This window comes from Oryctolagus cuniculus, chromosome 21 (genome assembly GCF_964237555.1).
Source record: "Oryctolagus cuniculus chromosome 21, mOryCun1.1, whole genome shotgun sequence".
Lineage (NCBI taxonomy): Eukaryota > Metazoa > Chordata > Mammalia > Lagomorpha > Leporidae > Oryctolagus > Oryctolagus cuniculus.
Window position 1 is genome coordinate 18,497,668 of NC_091452.1, and position 23,727 is coordinate 18,521,394.

General features: G+C 57.8%; 1 protein-coding gene across 4 annotated transcripts in view; it reads left to right on the forward strand.

The window, feature by feature from the left end:
* Nucleotides 1-23,727, forward strand: part of UBE3B (ubiquitin protein ligase E3B) — a 48,075-nt gene that overhangs the window by 19,290 nt on the left and 5,058 nt on the right. For all 4 annotated transcript variants that reach the window (XM_051835868.2, XM_051835867.2, XM_008251359.4 and 1 more), the window contains 15 exons: nt 1,043-1,220; nt 2,736-2,908; nt 4,520-4,687; nt 7,474-7,645; nt 9,122-9,240; nt 10,122-10,236; nt 10,864-10,963; nt 11,916-12,035; nt 15,681-15,857; nt 15,973-16,083; nt 18,018-18,155; nt 18,393-18,458; nt 19,860-19,918; nt 22,486-22,668; nt 23,009-23,120. In XM_051835868.2, coding sequence (XP_051691828.2) covers nt 1,043-1,220; nt 2,736-2,908; nt 4,520-4,687; nt 7,474-7,645; nt 9,122-9,240; nt 10,122-10,236; nt 10,864-10,963; nt 11,916-12,035; nt 15,681-15,857; nt 15,973-16,083; nt 18,018-18,155; nt 18,393-18,458; nt 19,860-19,918; nt 22,486-22,668; nt 23,009-23,120 — 1,991 coding nt within the window. The remainder of the gene's footprint in view (nt 1-1,042; nt 1,221-2,735; nt 2,909-4,519; nt 4,688-7,473; nt 7,646-9,121; nt 9,241-10,121; nt 10,237-10,863; nt 10,964-11,915; nt 12,036-15,680; nt 15,858-15,972; nt 16,084-18,017; nt 18,156-18,392; nt 18,459-19,859; nt 19,919-22,485; nt 22,669-23,008; nt 23,121-23,727) is intronic.

Consider the following 23,727-nt stretch of genomic DNA (forward strand, 5'->3'; position numbering starts at 1 on the left):
CCACACTGTTCCGGGTGTCGGAGAGAGCCCGAGTGTCTGCTAACGAGCATTAGGGATTTTTTTTTTTTTAGTAATAATTGGGAGCACTGTTCAGAAAAAAATAATATATTCAGAGAGGTGAAACGGACGCAGAAAATTGGAAGTTGCACAGGAGGTGCAGCAGCTGGCCTGCGAGTGAAGTGACCACGACTGCACAGCGCTGGGCCGCAGCCCTTGGCTCCTGGCAGCCAAGGAAGCAGCGGCAGCGTGGCGCGCTGCCCGAAGAAGTCTCCCCTCGCGAGGGAGGGGGCGGAGAGCTGCCTGGGGCTCCGAGAACAGTAGCGCCAGCCTCGCCAGGGCAGCGTTTTCATTGTCCATGCAGGAAGAAGGGTCTGGAGAGAAGCACTTGTGAACAGTGGAGGCAGGCAGGCTTCCCTACCTGATAAGAAGAAACTTGCCTTAGACAGAAGAGGGGTCTGGGGCCAGGTTTTGTGGGGAGCGTCCAGACGGCTCTGTACACCAGGGGAGTGCAGAGCTCGGTGAGCGCTGCGTGACGGCGGCTTCCCGGGATACTGGGATGTGCTTCAAAACGTCATTTCTTTTGTTCACCCTCGGTTATTTTTTAAGATGAAAATTGGTTGCTTTTATTTGTTAGAAAGAGCCTTAGGAAATTATCTGTATTGCTACATGTGGGGAAGTGCCTTGACTGAACTGGGAAATTTGCTTTTGGAAGGGCACACCCGTGGTTTTTAAATAGGAATTACAGTCCAGTGTGACCCGAACTAAAGCTCGCACGCCTATGCCTGCCCGCACGCCCTGCGCGCCTTCCCGTGACTTCCTGGGGAGAACGAGGGTGGCGGTTCTCTGTCTAGGTGAGGAGACAGACTTGAGCGGGGTTGAAGGCCGTGCAGCGAGTTGGTGACAGAGCCTGGCTGTTAAGCCTCAGCCCCTGTTTCGTGACCCTGCACAGCAGCCCCCTGCTCGAGCCCGAGGCAGAGAGTGGGGCTGGGAGGCGCATGCGCACGTGCTGCTGGCCATCCCTCTCGGCCTTTCGTCTTGGCAGGCAACCTCCTGCACCTGGGCTCCCGCAGCCCCCGCGTGCTGGAGGAGGAGACGGACGGCTTTGTGAGTCTGCTCACCCAGATGCTGTGCTACTGCCAGAAGTACGTGGCCCAGAAGAAGTCCAACCTGACGCACTGGCACCCTGTCCTCGGCTGGTTCTCCCAATCCGTGGATTACGGGTGAGGCCCGAGTCGAGTCCACGTCTCCTGCTCCCCCGCCTGTCTCCCCACCGTCGCCCTCCTTCCTTCTGTCTGCCTGCTTCTGTCGTGTTTCTTATTCCCAAGATAATACATAGTCACTGTGTAACAAAGGTGAGACCCAAAAAGAATGAGGCTCATCCCATAGTCCTACCACCCAAAGACAATCTGAGTATCTTCACTTGCTGGAAGTATCAGTAGTCCTTATACAGATGAGATCATGGTTTGTTTTTATTGTTGTATATTTACTATTCAAAGGCAGAATGACAGAGAGAGAGAGAGATCTTCTGTCCTGGTTTACTCCCCGTGTGCCCAGAACAGCCAGGGCTGGGCCAGACCGAACCCAGGAGCCCGGAACTCCATGTGGATTACCCACATGGGTGACAGGGACCCAAGCACTTGAACCATCGTCTGCCGTCTCCCAGGCATGTTAGCAGGAAGCTAGATCAGAAGTGGAGTAAGCAGGACTGGAGCTGGCTCTGCAACGGGATATGGGCCTCCCAAGTGGCAGCTGAGCCCCCACAGCGCAGTGCCTGCCCCAGAGGTCATGTTATTTTGTTCTTTTCACGAATAAATTATGAACTGTAGCAATAATTTTTCAATGTCTTCTTGAGTGACCAGACTGCCATAGTTTGGAGATGTTAACAAGGTGAACGATTGAAAGGGACGAGAAATCAGCCTAGGACCTTTCCCGGAGAAACAGCTCTTTAAGAGCTCAGTCGCGTTAGAAACACCAGAGGTCGAGTAAGGCAGCGTCAGATGGGAAACGTGTGCCTTGGGCTGCGAGGAAGCCCAGGCAGCTGTGACGCCAGCTGTGTGCGTATTCGGATCCGGCCTGCGGTGTGGGGTCCCTGGCAGTGCCCTTAAGGCAGAAAACTGAGGTCCAGGAAAGGAGAGGAAGCTGCCCCCTTGTCCTGTATACCCACATGGCATCCTTGGGCCTCATTGCCAGAGCATGGCCCACCCCAGAGTGACAGCCCAGCCTGTGCTGGGGGCGGGGGCCTGGCGGCCTGGCGTGTAGAATAGCACCTCAGGGGGCAGCCAGTCTCAGCTCCCCTGGAGGCCTTTGGATGGCAGCTCGCTCTGTCTCGGCTTCCTCCTCTGAAATGCAAGGTTATCTGCCAGGGTTGTCTCAGGATTGAACCTGCCTGGCCCCTCTCGGGGGGGCAATGGCTGCTCCCACCACAGTGGTGCACCCAGCACAGGGCCTCGTCCAGGCAGAGAGCGCCTTGGATTTCAGGAGTGGGAGCTGCGCTGGGGGATGGTGTGGCACGGAGAGAGGGGCCCCAGCTGCAGGCCAGCTGGGAGGAAGAGGTCAGCTAGGCCGGTGTGAGCCAGCTTTGGTCCCCTGGGTGCTGGGGGAGGTCTCTGACTTGCCTGTGCGTGTAAGGCCTGGGGACGGCAGTGACACTGATGGCAGCACCGGCAGTGTGGGCGGGCCTGCAGATGAAGAGCCCGGGCGTCGGGGAGCTGACATGTGCGCGTCCTCTCTCCTAGCCTGAACGAGTCAATGCACTTGATCACCAAGCAGCTGCAGTTCCTGTGGGGGGTGCCCCTCATCCGCATCTTCTTCAGCGACATCCTGAGCAAGAAGCTGCTGGAGAACCAGGAGCCGGCCCACGCACAGCCGGCGGCGGCGGCGGCGCCGCAAAACGTGCTTCCGGTGAAGAGTGAGTGCCCGGCCGGGGGCGGCCCCTCCTTCCCCCACATGTGTGCTCCGCTGTTTGTGGGGTGCTCTGAGAGTTTGAGGCTGCTAACCTCAGGCTCACATTTAGCGAAACAGTGACACGGGAGCCACAGGACTGGAAAACAAGGACCAGGGAGATAGAACTACGTGAACCAAGCCAAGGTGGTGTGGATAGAGAAATGTCAGCAGGTCTATGGTCCATGAGGGCCACCCAGATGCTCACTGAATTCCACTTTTGCTGTGAATTCTTTTTTCATCTTTTCCAAATTTTTATTTATTTGAAAGGTGGAGTAGCAGAGAATCTTTTTTTTTAGACAAGCAGAAAGAGGGACATGGCCGGCGCTCTGTGCTGATCCGAAGTCAGGAGCCAGGTGCTTCCTCCTGATCTCTCATGCAGGTGCAGGGCCCAAGCCCTTGGGCCATCCCCCACTGCACTCCTGGTCCAGAGCAGAGAGCTGGACTGGAAGAGGGGCAACCGGGACAGAATCCGGTGCCCTGACCAGGACTAGAACCTGGAGTGCCGGTGCCGCAGGCAGAGGATTAGCCTAGTGAGCTGCAGTGCCGGCCGAGAGAGAATCTTTAATCTATTAGTTCACTCCCCAAAAGCCCGCAACAGCCAGGGCTGGACCAGTCTGAAGCCAGGAGCCGGGCGCTCCATCTGGGTCTCCCGTGTGGGTGGCAGGATACCCTTGGGCCATCCTCCGCTGCCTCCCGGGCACAGTCACAGGAAGCTGGATCAGAAGCAGAGGTGGAGCTCGATCCCAGGCCCTCAGGTGTGGGATGCTGACATCCCAAGGGGTGGCTTAACCTGCACCACAACCCCCACCCTGGGGCAGCCAAACTGGAAAGGCGTTTGCAGACCCTTTCTTCCCATTACCAGGAAGAAGGCAAAAGACCTGTTTCTTCGGGGAAGTAGAGCTTTTATGAGTTTTTTGGTTTTTTTTTTTTTTTGGAGACAGAGAAAGAAAGGCACAGGCACAGGTAGACGGAGCAAGCTCCCAGCTGCTGAGTCAGTCCCCCAGTCTCCACCACAGCCAGGACTGAGCTGAACTAAAGCAGAGAGCCAGGCTTTGGCCTGGCCCAGGCCTACTGGGGTGGGCATTTGGGGAGTGAACCAACAGATGGAAGGTCTTGATCTCGCTCGCTCGCTCACTCACTCACCCTGCATCTCAGATAAACAAGCAAAAACCCCAGATACCAGTACTTGCCACGCCTTCTTTCCTCTTCAAAGCACGGAGAATTGAGAGAGCTGAGGCCCCTGCCCTCGCTGTTCCTCCCCTAACAGTCCTCAGTTTTTTTGCCTCTGTGAAACCTGCTGCAGATACTCACCGACAGCAGAGTGCGTCTCAGATTCCATCTCTGACTGTGCCTGCTGTGTTCTAAGAATTTTTCTGGAGAGGACTTTGGATTACACCTAAAACTCTGTTGTTAATATTTTTTCTAATTTATCCCAAAGAAACCTCTGGACTCAAAGCAGCAGCCCCGCTGTGTGGCCCTCACGGTAAACCTGTGCCTTACTGGAATGTTCCGCCCTCTGCAGGGTGGCGCCTGGCAGGTGGCTGAGCCTCTGCTTGGTTTCCTCTCTCTGTGCCAGGTCTGCTGAAGCGTGCGTTTCAGAAGTCTGCGTCGGTTCGGAATATTCTCAGGCCCGTCGGGGGCAGGCGTGTCGACTCTGCGGAAGTACAGAAGGTTTGCAACATCTGCGTCCTCTACCAGACCTCGCTGACCACGCTCACCCAGATCCGCCTGCAGATCCTCACAGGTTTGGGCCCCCAGTGGCTGTCTTCCCTTCTCCACCGTGGCAGGCGCTTCTGAGAGAGGCAGACCTGGCGTCCGTGGCTCAGAAGGCCGGTTTTGAAGGAGGGCAGTTCCGAGCTGTCTCCACCGCAGTTGAAAGCTGCAGCTGCGTCCGTTTCGTGGCCCTTACCTTACCTGTGCAGTACAGCTTTGCGGAGGCTCTTGTTCTGTCAGAGCAGAAAGCTGGAAAAGTGGAGAAGCAGAAAGCACGCAGACCGTCCTTCCTTGCACGGTCCCCGGGGAACCACCTGTGCCCGAGTGCTGCACATGTCGTGGTATAGAAAGGGGTGGTTTCTGTCCTTCCTTTTTCAAGATTCAGTTATTTATTTGAAAGGCAGAATTAGAGAGGGGCAGAGGCAGAGAGAGAGGTCTTTCATCCACTGGTTCACTCCCCGAATGGCCGCAATGGCCAGGGCTGGGCCAGGTTGAAGCCAGGAGCCAGGAGCTTCTTCCAGGTCTTCCACACAGGCACAGGGGCCCAAGGACTTGAGCCATCTTCCACTCTTTTCTCAAGCCATAGCAGACAGCTGGATCGGATGTGGAGCAGCCAGGACTTGAACCGGCGCCCATATGGGATGCTGGCGCTTCAGGCCAGGGCTTTAACCTGCTGTGCCACAGCCCCAGCCCCTGTATGTTGTTATTATTTACATTATTCGTAGCACTCCTAGGCTTAACCTATAAAAAGGTAAGGAAATGGGAATGCTAATTACTTGCTCAGTTCACCTTGCTTACATGTACACTGTACCCCATGAAAATGTGCAAGTATTACATGGTAATTGGAAGATTTTTTTTTAGAAAAGGCAACTAATTCCCAGAGTGCCATATAAAATGAGGGGTGCTCTAAGGGCTCAAAAAATACAGTGACTGTGTTTTTCTGAGGAACATACCTTACTGCATTGGTGAACGCCTGTCATTCCAGATCCAGACTCTGTATGGCAATAGCTGTGTTATTATACTTAAACCCGTGATACGGCCTCTGTGTCTGAGACCTAGTGGCCTTCAGGAAGACTTGGGATGCCCACTGCCTCACCTTTTGCCTCCCCCAATTTTTTTTTTAATGTTAATTTATTTACTTATTTGAAAAGCAGAGTAACAGAAGAGGGGGGAGAGAGATGGTGAGAGAAAGAGAGTCAGAGAGAGATTCCCCATCCATTGGTTCACTCCCCTAATGCCTACAACAACCAGGGCTGGGCCAGGCTGAAGCCAGGAGCCAGAAAGTCCATCCAGGTCTCCCATGGGGGTACCAGAAACCCAAGTGCTTGCGCCACCATCTGCCGCCTCCGAGGTGATTAGTAGGAAGCTGGATCAGAAGGGAAGGCGGGGTGCAGTCCCGAGCACCCTGACGTGGGATGCTGTGGAATGCAGGCATCCCAGACAGCAGGGTGGCTGCTGCATCACGGTACCCACCCCGCCCGCTAGGGGAAGGCTGTTTTTTGTTTGGTTGGTTTTGTTTTGTTTTGTTTTTGAGGCAGGCAGAGTTCGAGGAGAGATAAAGAGAGAGATCTTCTATCTACTGGTTCACTCCCAAAATGCTGCAATGGCCAGGGCTACCCCAGGTTGAAGCCAGGAGCTTCATCTAGGTCTCCCACATGGGTGGCAGGGACCCATGCACTGGGCCATCCTCCCCTGCTTTCCCAGGCATATTAGCAGGGAACTGGATGGGAAGTGGAACAGCTGGGAATCTCAGCGGGTCCCCATATGGGATGCTAGGGCTGCAAGGCAGTGGCTTAACCTGCTACACCACAGCACTGGCCCCAGTCTGATTTAGCATTTATGTTTTAAATCAGGGATAGCAAATTTTCCCTAGAAAGGGCCACAGAATATTTCTGGGCCTTGTGGGCTAGACGGTCTTGGTTGTTAAATCAAAAACGTTGGACAAATTAAACTGGGCACAGTTTAATTGAGCAAGAATTGAGTTTGCAAATCAGGCAGCCTGCAGACCCAGGATAGGCTCAGGGGGCTGCGCTTAGCCATGTGGACAGGCAGCATTTGAGTTCAGACGAAAATGTAAACGAGGCATAGAAACAGCTTGGCATTGACCTTTCTGAACTTGGGCTGGCCAGCTGACCACTTGTGATTGACTGGAGCCCAGATGCTGTGATTGGCTAGGACTCAGCTATTGGAAACATACAGGTAAGGCTTTCGGTCCCTTCCATAAGGACTCAAAGTGCAGAGGCCACCTTAGGCCAAGGAAAGCAGAGGAGGATGGCCCAAATGCTTGGGCCCCTGCACCCACACGGGAGACCTGAAAGAAGCTCCTGGCTTCAGATCAACCCAGCTCTGGCCGTTGCAGCCATTTGGGGAGTGAACCAGTGGATGGAAGACCTCTTTCCCCTCTCTCTCTCTAACTCTGCCTTTCAAATAAAATAAATAAATCTTTAAAAGAAAAAAAAATCAGGCAGATCTGGATTCTGTTCCTAGCTCTGATACTTACTGTGTGATTTGGAACCAGTTATTTAACCCCTCTGTGTGTCAGTTTCTTCTCTTCTAGAATGATGATGACCTTGGGCTTCACCAGGCCAGAAGGGTGGCAGACCACATGTTTAGAATTTCTGGTACTAGGGTGTCTGGCACATAGGAAACCCTGATTAAACATTAGCTGTTACCGTCACTGCTGCTCTCGGTGATACTGCTTTTCTTCCATTACCTGTTCACTAGGAGATTTCAGTGTTTCATTTTCTCAGTGAGTAGGAAAAATAGCAGACCAGGAGGAGCCGCACCTGAAGCTTGGGTTTTTCTCTCCTTTTCCAGGTCTCACTTACCTTGATGACCTGCTGCCCAAACTGTGGGCGTTTATCTGTGAGCTAGGGCCCCACGGAGGGCTCAGGCTCTTCCTGGAGTGCCTGAACAATGACACCGAGGAGTCCAAGCAGCTCCTGGCCATGCTGATGCTGTTCTGTGACTGCTCCCGCCACCTCATCACGTAGGTTGACTGCTGTGCTGCTGAATGCCTTTCCCAGAATCCAGAGGGACCAAGTTACACTGTCAGCGAGGAAGTAATCGCTGACTCAGTGCCTGCACACGTCTGGACCTGGGTGGCGGGATCACTGTCAGAATTAGACAGGAGAACATTGGCTGAGTGGGAGGCCCGTGCCCCGTCCTTGCTGGGAGCTGGGGAGGCACCACCGAGTGTGGGCCTTGAAGATGAGTCTAAGGCCCAGCTCAGCCATTTACTCCTGTGCTGGGTGGATTACTGGAGAATTACGGAGTGGAGAACCAGGGTGCAAAACCTGCCTGGCCATTTACTAAGACACCATGGGCAGGGGTCCAGGGCTTTAACCTCTCTCAGACTCAGTTTCCTCATCTGCAGGTGGAAATAGAATAGCACCTACCTTTAGGCGTGTGCTAGGGACAAAAGGGGTACTGAGTAACACGCAGGGCTTGGCACAGTCCCTGCCACGTGGGCCGAGCTCAGGACACGTTGGCTGCTGCCGTCATTGCTGCCAGGCTGCTTAGCCTCCCTGAGCCTGTCTCCTTGTTAGAGTGGAGCGCCATCACCAGTCTGACAGACAGTGAGTGAGAGAGGAGCGCCAAGTACTTACGACGGTGCCTGGGGAGTTAGCAAATGTGACCACCTTCAGTTTCCTCATGTGTTCAGGTTATGCATCCTCTTGTGTATTTGCTATTCTTTTAGTTTCACTTTTCCCCAAAAGTGCAGTAAGGAATCGTAAGACAGAGGGGACCTCAGGCCCTTATGTTCAGTCTGGAAGACATCAACAGGAGATCAGGGACACAGAGGTGGCAGTTGGGTGGGAGTCCTGGAGGAAGGGGCTCAGCGAGCAGCTGGAGATAGGAGCAGAGGCGCCACCGACTGCTGGGTAGGGATGGCCCAAGACTGAGCTGTAGTCTAACGTGTATGAAGGTTTCATGCGGCCTTTCAACACCCGTTCATTCGTCCACGAACAACCTGCCAGGTGTCTACCAGGAGCCAGTGGTGTGAGAGTCTCCAGGGTGTGGGAGGAGATTGCACAGCCGTCCTCAGCAAACACAGACTCGCATCGAGTCCAGCACAAGTCGGGCAGGAGCTCAGGCGTGAACAGGGTGCTACAGTCGGATCCTTACGAATAAGGACATTTTTTCCCTTGGTCATATTTTTAAACATTTACTCAGGGTGGTTGCAGATAGAAAGTAGGGAGGACAATGGAGTGAACCCTCATCACCCTAACTAGTTCAGTTACCAGCCCACATCCGGTGTGCTTCATTGAATCCCCACCTGTTCTCTCCCAGGTTGTTCTGAAGCAAATCCTAGACAGCCCTGGTTTGATCTGTAAAGTATACCGGAAGCTCTCCCAAGGGTAGCGCTTCTATGGCTTGAAAGGAACAGACTTAGGCAGCAGTGTGGAGCGCTTGTTTACCTGTCCTCACTGGGAGGTGCTGAGTAACCTTCTGTCTGGTTTAGCATCCTCGATGACATTGAGGTTTATGAAGAGCAGATTTCCTTCAAGCTGGAAGAGCTGGTCACCATCTCCTCTTTCCTGAACTCCTTTGTGTTCAAGATGATCTGGGATGGAATCGTAGGTAAGGTGAAGGCGTCTGCCTTTGAAGGTACACCCAGGGAGGTCCAGGAGTCTTCAACATCGGCTGATTCCTCGCTCTTTCGCTGTCACCGCTAATAGAAAATGCACATTTACCCACCCCACTGGAAATGTTATTTCAGCACTCCCTATGGCCTCCTTTTGTTTTTTAACTTCTTACCTATGCATTTGGAAGACAGAGCTTTCCCATGTACTGGCTCACTCCCCAGATGTCTGCATCAGCGAGGGCTGAACCAGCCAAAGGCAGGAGCTGGGAACTCTGTTCAGGTTTCCCGTGTGGGTGGCAGGGCTCCCGCTACTCTAGCCGTCACCTGCTGGTGCCCAAAGCTGGAATTGGGAGTGGAGCCAGGACTCAAACCCAGGCACTCCAGTATGGGATGCCCGCGTCTCAGGTTGCGACTTGACCATCCATTCCCCGCTCCGTGGCCCCTTAAGACAGCAGGGTGGTTACAGAAGCCTCGCTCTCCCCTCATCCTTCTAGTTGTATGTGTGTGTCAGGATTACTGACAATGGCTTATTTAGTCCTGAACCTTCCTTTAATTCTTTGAGTTGATTTCCATGAAGATTAAACACATGCCTGTTCACACTTGAACTTAGGAGTCCATCTCCTAAAGTGTGTCCAGTCTTCAGCACAGAGCTCCTTAGGTTAAAGAGGCCCCCTGGACAGCGGACTCGTGAGAGGCAGTGTGAGCCGTTGCGTCTGAGATGCTCAGGACACCCGGGGCCCTTTAATCCCTTCAGTTCCGCCGGAAGTTCCTAACGCAGGAGGTCAAGGCTTGATGAGGGCCCAGGAGGTGGGAGCCGTCCTCTCGCTCCTCCCCAGTGCACACTCCTCTTCCAGACTGGTGCCTCTTTGCCCCACAGAGACCGCCAAGGGCGAGACGCGGGAGCTGTTCCAGTCTGTCCACGGGTGGCTGATGGTGCTGTACGAGCGGGACTGCCGGCGGCGCTTCGCCCCCGAGGACCACTGGCTGCGAAAGTGAGCGTCGGCGTTGGGCAGGGAGGGCTGCGCGGAGGCCGTGGTCAGCTCAGCCCCCTGCCGGCAGCCCAGGTGGCTGAGCGCTCAGTGCCTGCCGAGCCGCTGTTCCCACGAAGCCCCTGTCTGGATGCCTCCCTAGCACTTGCTTCTGAGAGACGCTTGCCCTGAGCATCGTTCTAGTTCATTAATGATGACAAATCCAGGTCTTAAATGCAGCAGCTGTTTCTGATCCACACTGGAAGAGAAGGTTTTTCAGCTGAGCTGACAACAGGGTATAGAAATTAAACATCAGCCTTATGTCAGCAGGATCACCACGGGGGAGCGGGGAGGGAACCCTGCAACCCTAAACGTGAGCGAGGCTGCCAGCGTCTCCCTGGGGCCACCTCAGCTCGGTAGCTCTCGACGCTGCAGCCCTGGAGCAGGGCCTGCCTGGCACGCCGGCCTCTGAGGGACCCATGGTAGCTGCTTTTGGGGCGCAGCTGCAGGTAATAGACGCAGGAACAGGTGTGAAACTTGAGGATCCGAGCGGCAGGCTGGAGCTGACCCTTAGCCGTAGTTAGCCAGCCCTGCACTAGATGTAGGCATTCTTGCTGTCGGTTTCCCCAAGCCCGTGTCTTCCTTGTTAAGGGATCTCAAACCTAGCGTGCTCTACCAAGAACTCGACAAGGACAGGAAGCGGGCACAGCTGATCCTGCAGTACATCCCTCACGTGGTTCCGCACAAAAACGTGAGTACGCTCAGCGCCGGGCCTCCCATTGTTGTGTGATAGCCACTGGGAGACTCGTGAGGCCGTGTGGGGCACACGCCACGGGGATTGCTCACTGCGTGGCAGGTGTCACACTGTGTGCTGGGGACAGGCGGAGAGGACCACGCGAGCTGGCGGCGGGTAGGATGGGAGGTGTGCACAGGGCTGTGCAGTGGGGAGTGGGGGAAGGTCTTTTCTCCTCCGCCGCCTTGTAAGTTCTTACTGCACCTGACAGAGGAGGAAGGGGCTGGCCAGACGCGCCCTCCCCACGGGCCTGCCCAGCGGTCCTGACCTTGCCTCCCGTGGGAAAGCAGGCTGTTCTTAGGGTGGAATGTCCTCCTCCGCTCACACACCTGCGTCTCTAACCCCTGCCCCCAGCTCCTTGAGCAGCCCTGTAACAGGCCTCTGCCCTGTGGGGTGAACGTTCTGGGATTTACAGCCCACTCCCCAGATGTTACCTTGGGACCACGGTCCGCTTGAGGGCGAGGGGAGGCCGACGGACGCGTCAGGCACCCTTACACTGCAGCCCCACTTGTTAAATTTCTGGCGGTGGGAAAGTTCACCTTTGAGTTTCTGTTTTATGTTCGTCATACTGCCTTCCTTTAAAGCAGGCACAGAGCAGGCTCTGTAGGGCCTCCGGCCGCTGGGGTTTTATGGGGGTTACTGACTGAAGGGGGACAATACTTGGTCCAGCACCGGTCTCTCGCTGCAGCCAGGCTACCCTTTCTGGAGCATTCCTCCTTGGCATGTCCTCAGCTAGATTTCTACTTCCCAGAAGTGTCTGGGGAAGGCCTGCCCGTCCTTTCCCTGGGCCCAGCAGCAGTTAGGCAGGCACCCCTCACCGCTGAGTCCGCATCTCAGTCATCTTGTGCAGCGTCATCTTTACATCTTCACTTGTCAACCCGGTTTCTCTTCCCACCTTTGCTCCTTCCAGAGAGTTCTCCTGTTCCGCAACATGGTTACCAAGGAGAAGGAGAAGCTGGGGCTTGTGGAAACCAGCTCCGCCTCCCCACACGTCACTCACATCACTATCCGCAGGTCCCGGATGTTGGAGGTGAGTGGGGTGGCCTGCGGGCCTGTCACAGAGAAGCTCTGCCGAGTGCCGGCTGCCTGAACTGCCCGCGCCCGCCTTGGCCTAGTGGCTCGTGAGCTCCAGGAGCAGGAAGGGGCTCCGTCGTCATGGATGCTCAGTTGAGCAGTCCTGGGCACCGCAGACCTGCACCTGGGAGTGCCCTTGGCCTGCGTCAGGCCTGGTGCCTCGGAAATGAGGACAGGAGAGGCCACGCTGCCGTTCCCCTTCTGCGGAAGCCCCGTTTGTCTAGCAGGCACTATGGCCAGACTCCCGACTGGGCGTGGGTGGGGTGGGGCCGCCAGGTCTCCGGAGCCATAGCGAGCAGTGCGTTCATTCCAGGGCCCGAGGTTCTTTGTAGACAAGTACCTAGAGATGCAGGTCAGGTTGCCCACCTCTGCTGAACCCGCTGCCTGGGGTTTCCAGTCACCAGCGGCCACATGTGACTTAGAACTGGGTGCCTCGTCTTCTGGCCCTTTGCCTGCGAGAGGCAGGAAACTGTCCTAGCAAACAGACTTAGCACAAGGCCCTCCAGTGATCTGGAACGCTGGTGTCACACATGGGACTCTGGCATCTCTGCCCCCCCCCCCCCCCCAGCCCGGACGTGCCGGTCTCACCAGCAGTGGCCGTGCAGGCAGAGCTTGTCTCGCCCCGCTTGATCTGTAGTCCTCTTGGCACACATGGCTGCTGGCTCGTTTATCGTGTCGTGCCGGCGGAGGGCAGGCACAGGGTCCCACGACAGCACGTGGAGGCCGCACCCGCCCTCCCTGCACAGCTGCACTGGCGCCGGGCTGGGGTCACTCCTTCCAGGAGAACTGGTTCCAGCCCCTGAGCTCCGCCGACGGCGCCGCCATGCTGCCGGAGAAGGCGGCTCGGGGAGACACTTGATGTTCTTGACATCCTTAGAAGGAGACCTGAGGAATCTGTGTGCCCACAGGGGCCCTGCAGGCCACGTGTGGGACAAACTGCCGCAGGCCGTCTCACAACAGGGACGTTTTGGTTGCTTGCTGGACAGAGAGAAATCCCCTGCACTGCCCGTGCTGCCTCCTGTTCCCCTCGAGGCCTTGGGCCCTGCTCGCAGCCTCTGCGTATGCAGAACCGCCCCGTGAGCCTGTGATAAGACAGCCGACTCCCAGCCTCAGCACCGGGGAGCCGCGGGGCAGGTGGGTAGCGTGTGCCTCTCCCAGAAGAGGTGACCTCCACTCAGCCCCGCACTTGCCGTGTGGCCACAGGGCCTCCATGGCACCAATGTCTGGGAACTGTGGGAATTCCCCCAGCTTTGGGGTTGTGACCTAGTTAGATTTGTTTTTAATACCTGGAGAGCCAGATGTTACCTGCCTTCGCACCCAGCTCACCCTGGAGCCCGACCTCTGTGCTGACTCAAAGCGAGAGAAGGCCCGGTTGGGCTGGCACCTCCCTTCTCCAGCACGCTCCTCCTGAGCCGGGGACCCGGCTCCCAGCTCTCCAAGACCTCGCTACCCGCCCCCTTCGGCCCCACAGAGTCTGGCGGTGTGGACCATGGCGCCCGCTCAGAGCACCACAGGCCCTTGACATCCTCCTGAGGTGTTGTTGCTGGGCCTGCTTTGAAAACTCCCTGGGGAGAGTCAGGGGACGTCTGTCTGGGGGGCTAAGCCAAGTCTGTTTTGCCCTCCGTTCCAGCACGCCTTGTCAGGACATTGAGTTAGGAAAGGAGGCATGGCGTTCACTTGCTCACTTCTCTGATCTGGTGGAACCCAGTGGCCTTTGCTTGGTTTGGACACTAGGGGGCATCAGAAAGCTGACGTCAGTCTCATTACTCTGCTTCCGCTCTCAAGATGTGTGTGGAGGCCAAACCAGGGCAGAGACTCTGGTGTTTCAGAACTGGAAAAAGCCTCAGATGTGCCCTCTTCCACCCCTTGCCCCTCACCCCATCCAAGGCAGAAGTGAGGCCAGAGCCGGTGGCAGAGCCGGGCCGCAAGCCAGGCCTCCCTGCTCGGTGTGCTCTGCGCCCGTGCGTTCAGCGTGGTGAGGAAGAGGATGCTAAGCGCACACTCACCTGCCCAGGGCCATGTGCATAATCCTCACACAACTGCCCCTCTTCCCAGATGGCAGGAAACTCGTCCCAGGAGGCCCACGGCAAACTCTGTAGCTTCTTGAGGAAAAGGCCAAGGTGGGGCTAATCAGTCCAGGTGGAGGTTTGAGCCCAGCAAAGGGGCCCAGCCCAGTGCTGAGAACTTCCTGTGTACCGTCCCACTGAACCCACGTGCACACGGTCACACACTAAGTGCTTTCACACGTGCCTTCCCGGTCAGCCATGTAAGCACACGCACCACTGCCGTGTCCTGGGTGAGGGAGGCAAGAACCACCACGGATAAGGGCTCGGTGGGTTAAACGCTGCCGCGGCCTGCCTGGTGACTTCTGCTTGTTGTCTGAGTTGATGGCTCTGGCTTTTTGCACAGCAGAAGTACTCGGAGAAGCACGCCACACTGCTGCTGTTGCCACAGGTGACTCCAGGGGCCTGAGCGGGCATTTCTCTCTGGCTCGCTAGCTCTGAAGCCTGATCCCTGATCCCTGAGCAAGATCAGGAGGCATCGTAGGACGGTCCTTTGGACCCCGAAGTGGCAGGAAGGTGGCAGGACTTCCCTAGAACAGGTCTCACCACAGTGGCCAGTGCTCCTGCGTGTTGCGGCAAGGTGACAAGGTTAGCAGACAGGTGGGGGCCATGGAGACGGCCTGGCTAGCATCTGCAGGACGGACCTGCTGTGGCTGTGGCTGTGAGGAAGAGATGCGGTGTGGCCTCTGCGGCGTGCCAGCGTGGACATGGAACTCGCCGTGTGACCGTCTCGAAAGACGACAGTTCACCCGGGTGACAAGGCCCCTTGTGGGAGGCCGGAGGACTGCCCCTGGGCTCTGTCCCTTTTGGCCTTGCTCTGAAAGCACATTGGAGGCCAGAACAGGAAGCCAGGGACTCCTTGACAGAGCAGCAGAGTGTTCGTGGGAAACCCAGGCTGTGTGTGTTGACGTCTGGGCGGGGATGATGGGCTGAAGGGCAGCAGTCTGGAGAGCAAGAAGCTGCCAGAGGCTTTGCCCGCACCCTGCCCCCGGCGGGCTGTTCACTCGGCACCTCGCCGCCTCTCCTTCCTGCCAGGCCCCTTGCCTGCCTGCTGCTCCACAGCCGACAGAAAGGTCTAAGGCAGGGGGCTGGCCGTGCTGCTCCCTGCCTCGGTTCTGCTGGGGCTCCCTATTGCCCTCAGGACCCCACACTTCTCGGCATGACTGTCACCCTCTGGGGAAAGGCTCCAGGAATTGAGGAGTAGGGCTTCCTTTTCTTCATTGCCTAGTGTTCTCTGAGGGATTTTTTTTTTTTTTTCAAACTACGGGCTAGAAGATATTCTTGGCATTCAAAGTGAGAGAGGTGAGCTGGGGCCCGCTTCCTTCCCTCCTCTGGTGGCCGAGAGCCTGTCACGACTCGTCTTGCCCAGTGTCCTCTTGAGGGCAGCCTCCCCTTGCCAGAGGGCCGCGCAGCCCATCCGAGACGAATCTCCCTTCAGCAGCGCCCCTGCTCGGCGCCTTCCCAGGGGACACGGGAGCCCACGGAGGTGGTGCCGAGTGGCGCCGAAGGTGCTCACGGGCCGTACCTCTGCCCCGCAGGACGGCTACGAGCAGCTGCGGCAGCTCTCCCAGCACGCCATGAAGGGCGTGATCCGCGTGAAGTTTGTCAACGACCTCGGGGTGGACGAGGCGGGCATCGATCAAGACGGCGTCTTCAAGGAGTTCCTGGAAGAGATCATCAAGAGGGTCTTTGACCCGGCGCTCAACCTCTTCAAGGTTTGTCAGGAGGCCAGGGCCCGGGCCGCCGCAGCCGGGGTCCCGGGGAGCCGCCAGACAGGAGCTGGGCCTGCCCGACGCCGGGCTCCCGACCTCCCCGCCCTTTGCCTTGCAGACCACCAGTGGGGACGAGAGGCTGTACCCCTCGCCCACGTCCTACATCCACGAGAATTACCTGCAGCTCTTCGAGTTCGTGGGGAAGATGCTCGGGAAGGCAGTGTATGAGGTACGCCGTAGAGAAGTCCCCGGCGTGGGAGTGCCGTCGGGCGCCAGGGCAGCCCCAGCCGTGGGGTGGGGGGACGGGACCCAGGCTTCGCTGGGTGCTGATGCTGCCCTGTGCCGTGGCTGCTGCTCTCGTCTGGGTGCAAGGACGGCAGAGGCTGGGAACAGTCGCTTCTCCCATGGCTTTGCTGGGGAGGCAGCGGGAGGTGACCTCAAGCCATGCTGGCCCAAAAATAAGCCAGCGCAGCTCTCCCTGAGGTGTCGGGAGCGCCAGGCCACAGCCAGCTGACCACACGGGAGCTTGTTAAAGTCACTTGTCCAAGTGAGCTGGGGGCACCTGCTGGCTCACAGCTAGAATGGGGAGGCCCAGACAGGCGCCTCACGGGCAGCCGGGCGACTTGTGTGTTCACGGCTGAGTGAGGTGCAGGCAGTAGAAGTTAGGGTACTGGGGTGCTGTGGTAAATGAGGCCACTGTGCCTGGTCCCTGGCCACCCCAGGTGAGTCAGAGCTGTTGTCCTCGCCGTCATGGGGGGAGGTGTCCAAGCCGCCGCTCCTCGGTGTCGTGGGGCCCGGGCATTAGGGACCACCTGAGCCCATTCCTGGTGCGGCCCACAGAGCTCCTCCCAGCATCCATCAGGAGCCAGGTGCGACCCCTCCGTGTGGCACTCACCTCTAGGTTGCTGTCCGAGCAGGCGGTGCCAGCAGCTGGGCCATTGAGAAGGGGCTCTGCTCCTCATCCCGGCTTCCTGCTTCACACACCCTGGGCTCACCTAGGTGAGGCCCTGCCGCCCACATAGGAGACCCAGGCTGAGTCCGGACTCCTGGCTTCGGCCTGACCCAAACCCCAGCTGTTGCTGGCATTTGGGAAGTAAACCAGAAGTACTGACTGTCTGTTTCTGTCTCTCTGCCTTTTAAATATATTGAAAGGGAAAAAAAATTGTTTAAGGCAACCAGAATCTGCATTAGGCCCTCCCTGGGCATGCGCCTTGTTTTTCCTCTAAATATATAGCTCTGCAGGGACCCCGAGGAGGCTGGGGCAGCCAGGAGCATGGCCTCGTGGCTTGGGTGAGCACCCTCCTCACTTCCGGGCCTCTTACCTCCTCCCCTCGCCTCAGCACGGCCATCCTGAGGGCCCTGAGTCGGGGGTGTCGCATACTCACTCAGCGGCCCCTCCCACCCCAACCCCCCCCCCGGCCCGGCCGTCACCCGGTGTGCCTGTCTCCGCCTTCCAGGGGAGCCTGTGCCAGCGTTCCTATGCATCTGGCAGCGTCTCCCCTGGCTTTATGCAGCAGCCGCCTCCTGCCTTGCCTCCAGTCCATTCCCCACGAAGAGTGTAAACCAGTTACTGCCCTGCGTAGAGCCCTGGGGATGAATCCAGCCCGGTACCAAGGGGCCCGGAGCCCTTCCCGTGCCGGCCCTGCCTCCTCTCAGCCTGCCCTCCTGACTCACATGCCGTGGCCGGCAGGCTTGTGCAGTGTCCCTGAGCACTCGCCGTTAGCTCAGAGTGCGAGAGATCGCTCGGATCTCTTCCTGGAAGCTTCCCCTCTGTGCTCCTCCAGCCCCTGCCATGCCCGCGGCACCTCACAGGTCACCCACTGCTGCCTTGAGAGCCAGCAGGGGCATCCGCCCGCTCGTTCAAGCCTCATAACTGAGAGACCGGTGCTGTCCCCGTTCACAGCGGGGAGCTCAGGTCCCAAGGGCTGGCAGTAGCGGAGCTGGGATTTGGCCCCCCCGCCCCCGCTGTGTGGCTCCAAGCCTGTTCCCCTCGGGACTGCGCTCTAAGGTCCCCAGGAAGCGCTCGGTTGTGTTAGATGGCAGGGAGGTGGCACTGTCCAGACTGAAAACTTGGGACGAGGCCAAGGGATGCCAGTGGCTCTCTGGGTGCCACCTCTGCAGGCCGAGCCGTGGCCCCAGAATCGCGGGCGTCCTCTCTCGTAGGGGATCGTGGTGGACGTGCCCTTCGCCTCCTTCTTCCTGAGCCAGCTGCTCGGACACCACCACAGTGTCTTCTACAGCTCCGTGGATGAACTTCCTTCTCTGGACTCGGAGTTCTATAAAAACCTCACCTCCATTAAGGTCAGCGCAGGTGGCGGGCGAGCAACATGAGCACGCACGTGAGCCCAAAGCGGCGTGAAGCCACAGGGCTGAGCAGTACCCTGCGTGGGCTGCCCTCTCCCTTCCTGCCACCCCCCGGCCCCTCCCCCAGCCTCCTTCCTCCAGGGGAGGGGCAGCCATCTCAGTAGCCCCGCCCACAGGACACCCCGAGGTCACCGTGTTCCGCAGCTGCAGCTTTTCCCTTCTCTGTTGTGTTAGCGCTACGATGGGGACATCGCCGACCTGGGCTTGACGCTGTCTTACGACGAGGACGTCATGGGCCAGGTAGGTCCGTCTCTGCCTGACCCTTTCCTGCCCCACCTGCCCCAAGCTTCGAGCGAGCGCACACCCAGGGCCTGCTGTGCAGGGGGCCTGGCATTAGCCCTCCTGCACCTCCCCCAGACCCTCTGCCGTGCTGGCATTCTAGGGTAATTCCCTGCGGGAGCCGTGCTTCTCTGTTTGTCCCATTGCTTGTCCCCATGTGTCCCATTGCTTGTCATCCCTGTGGTGAGCACTGGCCTTTGCCAGGGGTGGGGCTGCGATCTGGGGAGAGGAAGGAGCCAGACGAGGTCCTGCCCCTGTGCACCCGTCATCAAGAGCAGGCAGGGGGAGAGCCGCTCGGAATCACAGTAGCCGCAGCCCCTCTTGCCACAGCGACTGCTGCCGCTTCCCTCCAGTGCCCTGTGCCCCTGCAGCGGCAGCCCCTGGAGGCGCCCTGCGCAGGGCTGAGGGCCACCCTGGAACTTGGAAGGCAGCGCCGGCCTCTGTGACCGGGCCCCTCGGGCTCCCTGAGCCACATCTTCCTCACCTCACAAGCTCGGGTCCCGGATGGGTCCCTGCGAGGCCACTGCAGGCCGGCACGTGAGGACGGAACCTCGTGCCCTGTGTTAACCTCGAGTGTCCGCAGCTCGTCTGAGCACAGGAAGAAAGCGAGAGGTGACCCACAGAGCTTCTCCCAGCAGTACCTGTCCTTCCGCCGGCTCGAGCTACGGGGCTGTAGTAGCTGGCCTCAGAGGTGCGCCGCTTTGATTTGGGGACGACCCACGGGAGTATTCTTAGGGTTGAAGGCAGCAGTTGACTGTAGAGAACTTTGACGTAAACCTTTACTCGGATTTGGAGCCTGCTGCCCCATGTGCTGAGTTTGCTGTCCTGAAATGGCTGAGCAAACAACGCAGCGCAGCCCGAACGTGAAGACGCGAGTGAGAAGCAGCCATCGGGCCAGGTCTTGAGGCTGTCGCACCGTGCGCGCCATGACCTCTGCCTCAGTCCCTCGTCGGTAGCACACACGTCTGCGTCTGCGTCGTCGTCTGTCGTAGCTGCGCTGGGCCCAGGGCATGGGCGTCCTGACACTGCCTTCACCACCCTGCCATCTTCCTCCGAGCTGCGCGATTCCTGCATGGCATCCCAGAGCCTGCCAAGGGCAGAGAAGGAACCTTGCAGATTGATCTCCGGGGATCTGCTATGGATATTCCCACCTCGATTTCTGTGTGTGTGTGTGTGTGTGTGTGTGTGTGTGTGTGTGTGTGTGACAGAGAGAGACAGAGAGAGAGAGAAACAGAGAAATGGTTGTTCCCAAACACGGCCCATCTCAGCTCCCTTCATCACCGGCTGACTGGTGTGGCGCACGTTCCGTCTGCAGGAAGCTTGGGATCTTCTCTCCTAATGACTGTCCCTCTTCTTCTCCAGCTCGTGTGCCATGAGCTGATTCCTGGAGGGAAGACCATCCCTGTCACAAATGAGAACAAGTGAGTACCGCCATTAGCGTGGTAAGGTCACCACTTGAAAAGATTTCATTCCGGCCTCCAGGCCTGCGCTGAGGATTTATTAAGATGGATGGAAGCAGAAAGAGGCCATAAATATCATAATGGAATTTACTGGTTGCAGTTCAGAGCCCGAAACTGCATTAACTTCAATTTGCAAAATAAGAATTGACAGTTTGTTTTTTGTAGCAGCGCTGCTGAGGTCACAGCACCCAGCCACGGCGTTCTGAGGAATGTCCCCGTGGCACAGTGGCGGAGACACCGTGGAGGGCAGATCAGCCTGGAGCGGTGGCAGCTGGCAGTCCGTGGAAACTCAGAGCAGCAGAGAGCAGGTCCTCAGACAGGCAGCAGAGGAGACGCTGAGGCCAGCCGGCTCCCGGCACGGACAGCGGGCTCCTAGACACTGTCGGAAATGTCAGCCTTTGGGTCCCTAGAAAGAAAACCTGCCAACACACTTCCTCTGCCCGGCTCAGTTCTTCCCGAATGGAAGCAGTGGGACAAGCTGGCAGAGGAGCAGACAGGCCCTTGTTGTCCATCCAATCCTCCACCGCTGGGCTCAGCTGAGCCTCTCAGCTATTAATCTGCACATCGGTCTCTCCAGTGACCGTGAGGGCTCTGTCCTGCCCGGGGAGACATTTGGATCGGGCGTGTGTTACAGTTCAGCATCCCCAAGAATCGGGTTCCTATTGGGTCGGGTAATTCAGTCAGTCTGCAGGTCTGGGAAGTTTCTTATTTACAAACAGAAGAAGAGACCCTGATGTTTTTGTTTTTGTTTTAAAGGTTTATTTATTTATTTGAGAGGTAGAGTTACAGAGAGAGGGAGAGACAAAGGTCTTGCGCCTTCACTCCCCACATGGCTACCGCTGCTGGAGCTGAACCGATCAGGAGCTGGGAGCTTCCTCCAGGTCTTGTACGGGGGTGCAGGGGCCCAAGGAGTTGGGCCATCTTCTACTGCTTTCCCAAGCCATAGCAGAGAGCTGGATCGGAGGAGGAGCAGCCGGGACACAAAGTGGCACCCACAGGGGTTGCTGGCACCACAGGCAGAGGCCCAGCCCGCTACACTGCAGCGCTGGCGCCCTAGACCCTGTTTGTATCATGGTTGAAATCTACCAGCTTTTCCCCTTGGCCACAGGGCGTTAGTTTAAAAAACTTGCCAGGGGCAGAGTGCAGGTTAGGAGAGGCTGCCCCCACCGAGCACCCAGGCCTGGGATGAGCAGGGTGCCCCGATGTAGCCCGCGTGTGGCCTGTGACCCTTCCCACAGTGTGTGCACAGTCCTCCGTGGATTTGCAGCTCCGAGGGAGAGCTGTGGCGGTCACCATTGGATACGCGACGTGTCTCCCAACCCCGGGGCAGCCACTTCTGCCCAGTGCTGTGGCCTGGGGGTGATGGTAGGAACTGTGTGCAGATCCCAGCCCAAGGGAGCGGGTCAGTGCTGGACTAAGAGTCCTGTCCTGCCTTGGAGTCCCCACACTGCCCCGTGTTCCTAGCGGGGCACCGCGGTGTGAGGCCAGGTGCTCGGGCTGCAGACTGACTGCCAAGCCTGGCAGCGCCTGCTCCCCCTCCTTAGGGAGCGGCATTTGATGTCCTACTTCTGGTGTGGAAGTTTCCCGTTCTCTCCCCTCCCTCCCGCTGCTCTCCCATTCGCTTTGTCTCCGTAAAATAGAACAGCCCTAATTACCAGCTTCAAAGTGTACAAGAGGGGCGGGCGTTGGGGTGCAGCGGGTTGAGCCACCACTTGGGGCCCCTGCGTCCTAATCAGAGTGCCCGTTGGAGTCCCGGCTCCGTGCTTTCCGACCTGGGCCCCTGCCCCCCACGTGGGAGCCAGGATGGAGGTCCAGGCTCTTGCCTTCAGCCATTGGGGACGTGGACCAGCAGATGGACAATCTCTGTCTCCCTGTCTCTGCCTGTCACTCTGCCTTTCAAATAAGTAAATAAATAAACCTTCTTACAACAAAGCATACATGGAAAGAAGCGCAGTAAGCGCCAAATTCCTACCTGGATTAATACAGATTACCACTGGGCAGTTTGACAAACGGATATTTTCAAGGTAGACCCAAGCATCACGGCGGAAAACAGGGTTCTTTGGCTGTAGTAATTTAGAATTTGCAAGAGCCGGGCCCAGCAGCCGGTCAGACTCGTGGTCCAGGTGAGCAAGGCTTTGAGTGCAGGTTCCCCAGGGACCACTGTTGGAGCTGCTGCGGGACTGAACCCCACGTTAACCGGCTGGGGTCCAGGAGGGTGAGACAAAGGAAAACCTGAAAAGTGCCGATCGTGCCACCAGGGGCCCTTTCCAGGAACGCCTCGCCTGAATTCCTGCTCTCTCCTACTGCCGCCCCCTCCCGGGGTTGGGGAGGAGTGAGTAGGTGGTGCCCTTGAACACCACTCGTCAGAGCGGCATGCGGGGTTCGGTTGTCCCCGTGAGATGGCCTGCTGCTATTTGGGGTTTTGGTAAAATGGCTCAGAATTGATGGCACTCATCTCTTCAGTGCTTGCAGAGCAGGCTGCCTCAGCCTGTTAGTTCCCATTGTTTTCTCTTCCTTGTTGGTCGCAGAATTAGCTACATCCATTTGATGGCTCATTTTCGAATGCACACTCAAATAAAAAACCAGACAGCTGCCCTCATTAGCGGCTTCCGGTCCATCATCAGACCCGAGTGGATCCGAATGTTCTCAGCCCCCGAGCTGCAGCGGCTCATCTCCGGAGACAATGCTGAAATCGACCTGGAAGATCTCAAGTAAGGGGCGGGGGGAGGCGGGGGCCCTGCGGCCTCCCAGCAGGGGAGCTGCTCCCCGACTGGGTTCCTTTGGGGGCACGGCTTCAGTCCCCAGGGGTCTCTGTCCTGCCCGATTTCGGGTGGGTCACTTGGAACAGCCTGACCAGCTGCCTGGCCAGAGGCACCAAGTGGAGGCAGGTGTTGAATCTTGGAGACATGGCGTCGGCCTCTGCTCGGGGACTCCTCGCTGCTGAGGCCCGAGCCTGGCTGAGGGCGCAGTCTGGTGTCCCCCAGGCCCGCAGGAGCCGGCTGTGGCGCCCGCATCTGCGTGTGGCCAAGCCTGTCCTCCGCTTGCTTTCAGGAAGCACACGGTGTACTACGGCGGTTTTCACGGGAGCCACAGAGTGATCATCTGGCTCTGGGATATCCTGGCCTCCGACTTCACGCCGGACGAGAGAGCCATGTTCCTGAAGGTACTGCGCCTGCGCTCCTGGGTGCTCAGACACCCACACTAACCTCAGCGGCTGCTTGATGTCTGAGCTCACTCAGAGAAAATGACATCATCAAGAGGGCCTGGTGTCATCTGTGTGTTCCCTGCCATGGTGACCTCCCTGCTGGGCCACGCAGTAGCCAGAGGGGCTCGTGGGGTGAGGCTGAGGCCCTCGCGGGCCTGCACAGGGCCCAGCACCCTGTTCCTCTCCTTCCTTCCACTGTAGGAGCAGCCAGTGTTTCCTCCCTGACCTTAAGAAAAGAACAGCCCAGCGGGCTTCTAAACAGCCTGCGCCTACGATGTCGTGTTTAAACTGCCATGTCCCGCCCTGTGTGCCTCTTACAGCGCCCTCACGCGTGCCTCCCAGTGAACACGCATGCTTGCTGAGGCTGCTACCAGTGTTACCAGTATGTTTGCAAATAAGAGTGGCTGGCATTAACAGTGCCCCTGCCCTGGGGTCTGTGGGTTGTAAATGCTTCCCGAGGGCACTCAGACTTTGTTAGTGACGTCAGCAAGGTGTGCGTTCTCGGATGCTGGATACCCCACGCACTCGTGTCTGTGTGTTCTGTGTGCATCTACTTTTCTAAAAC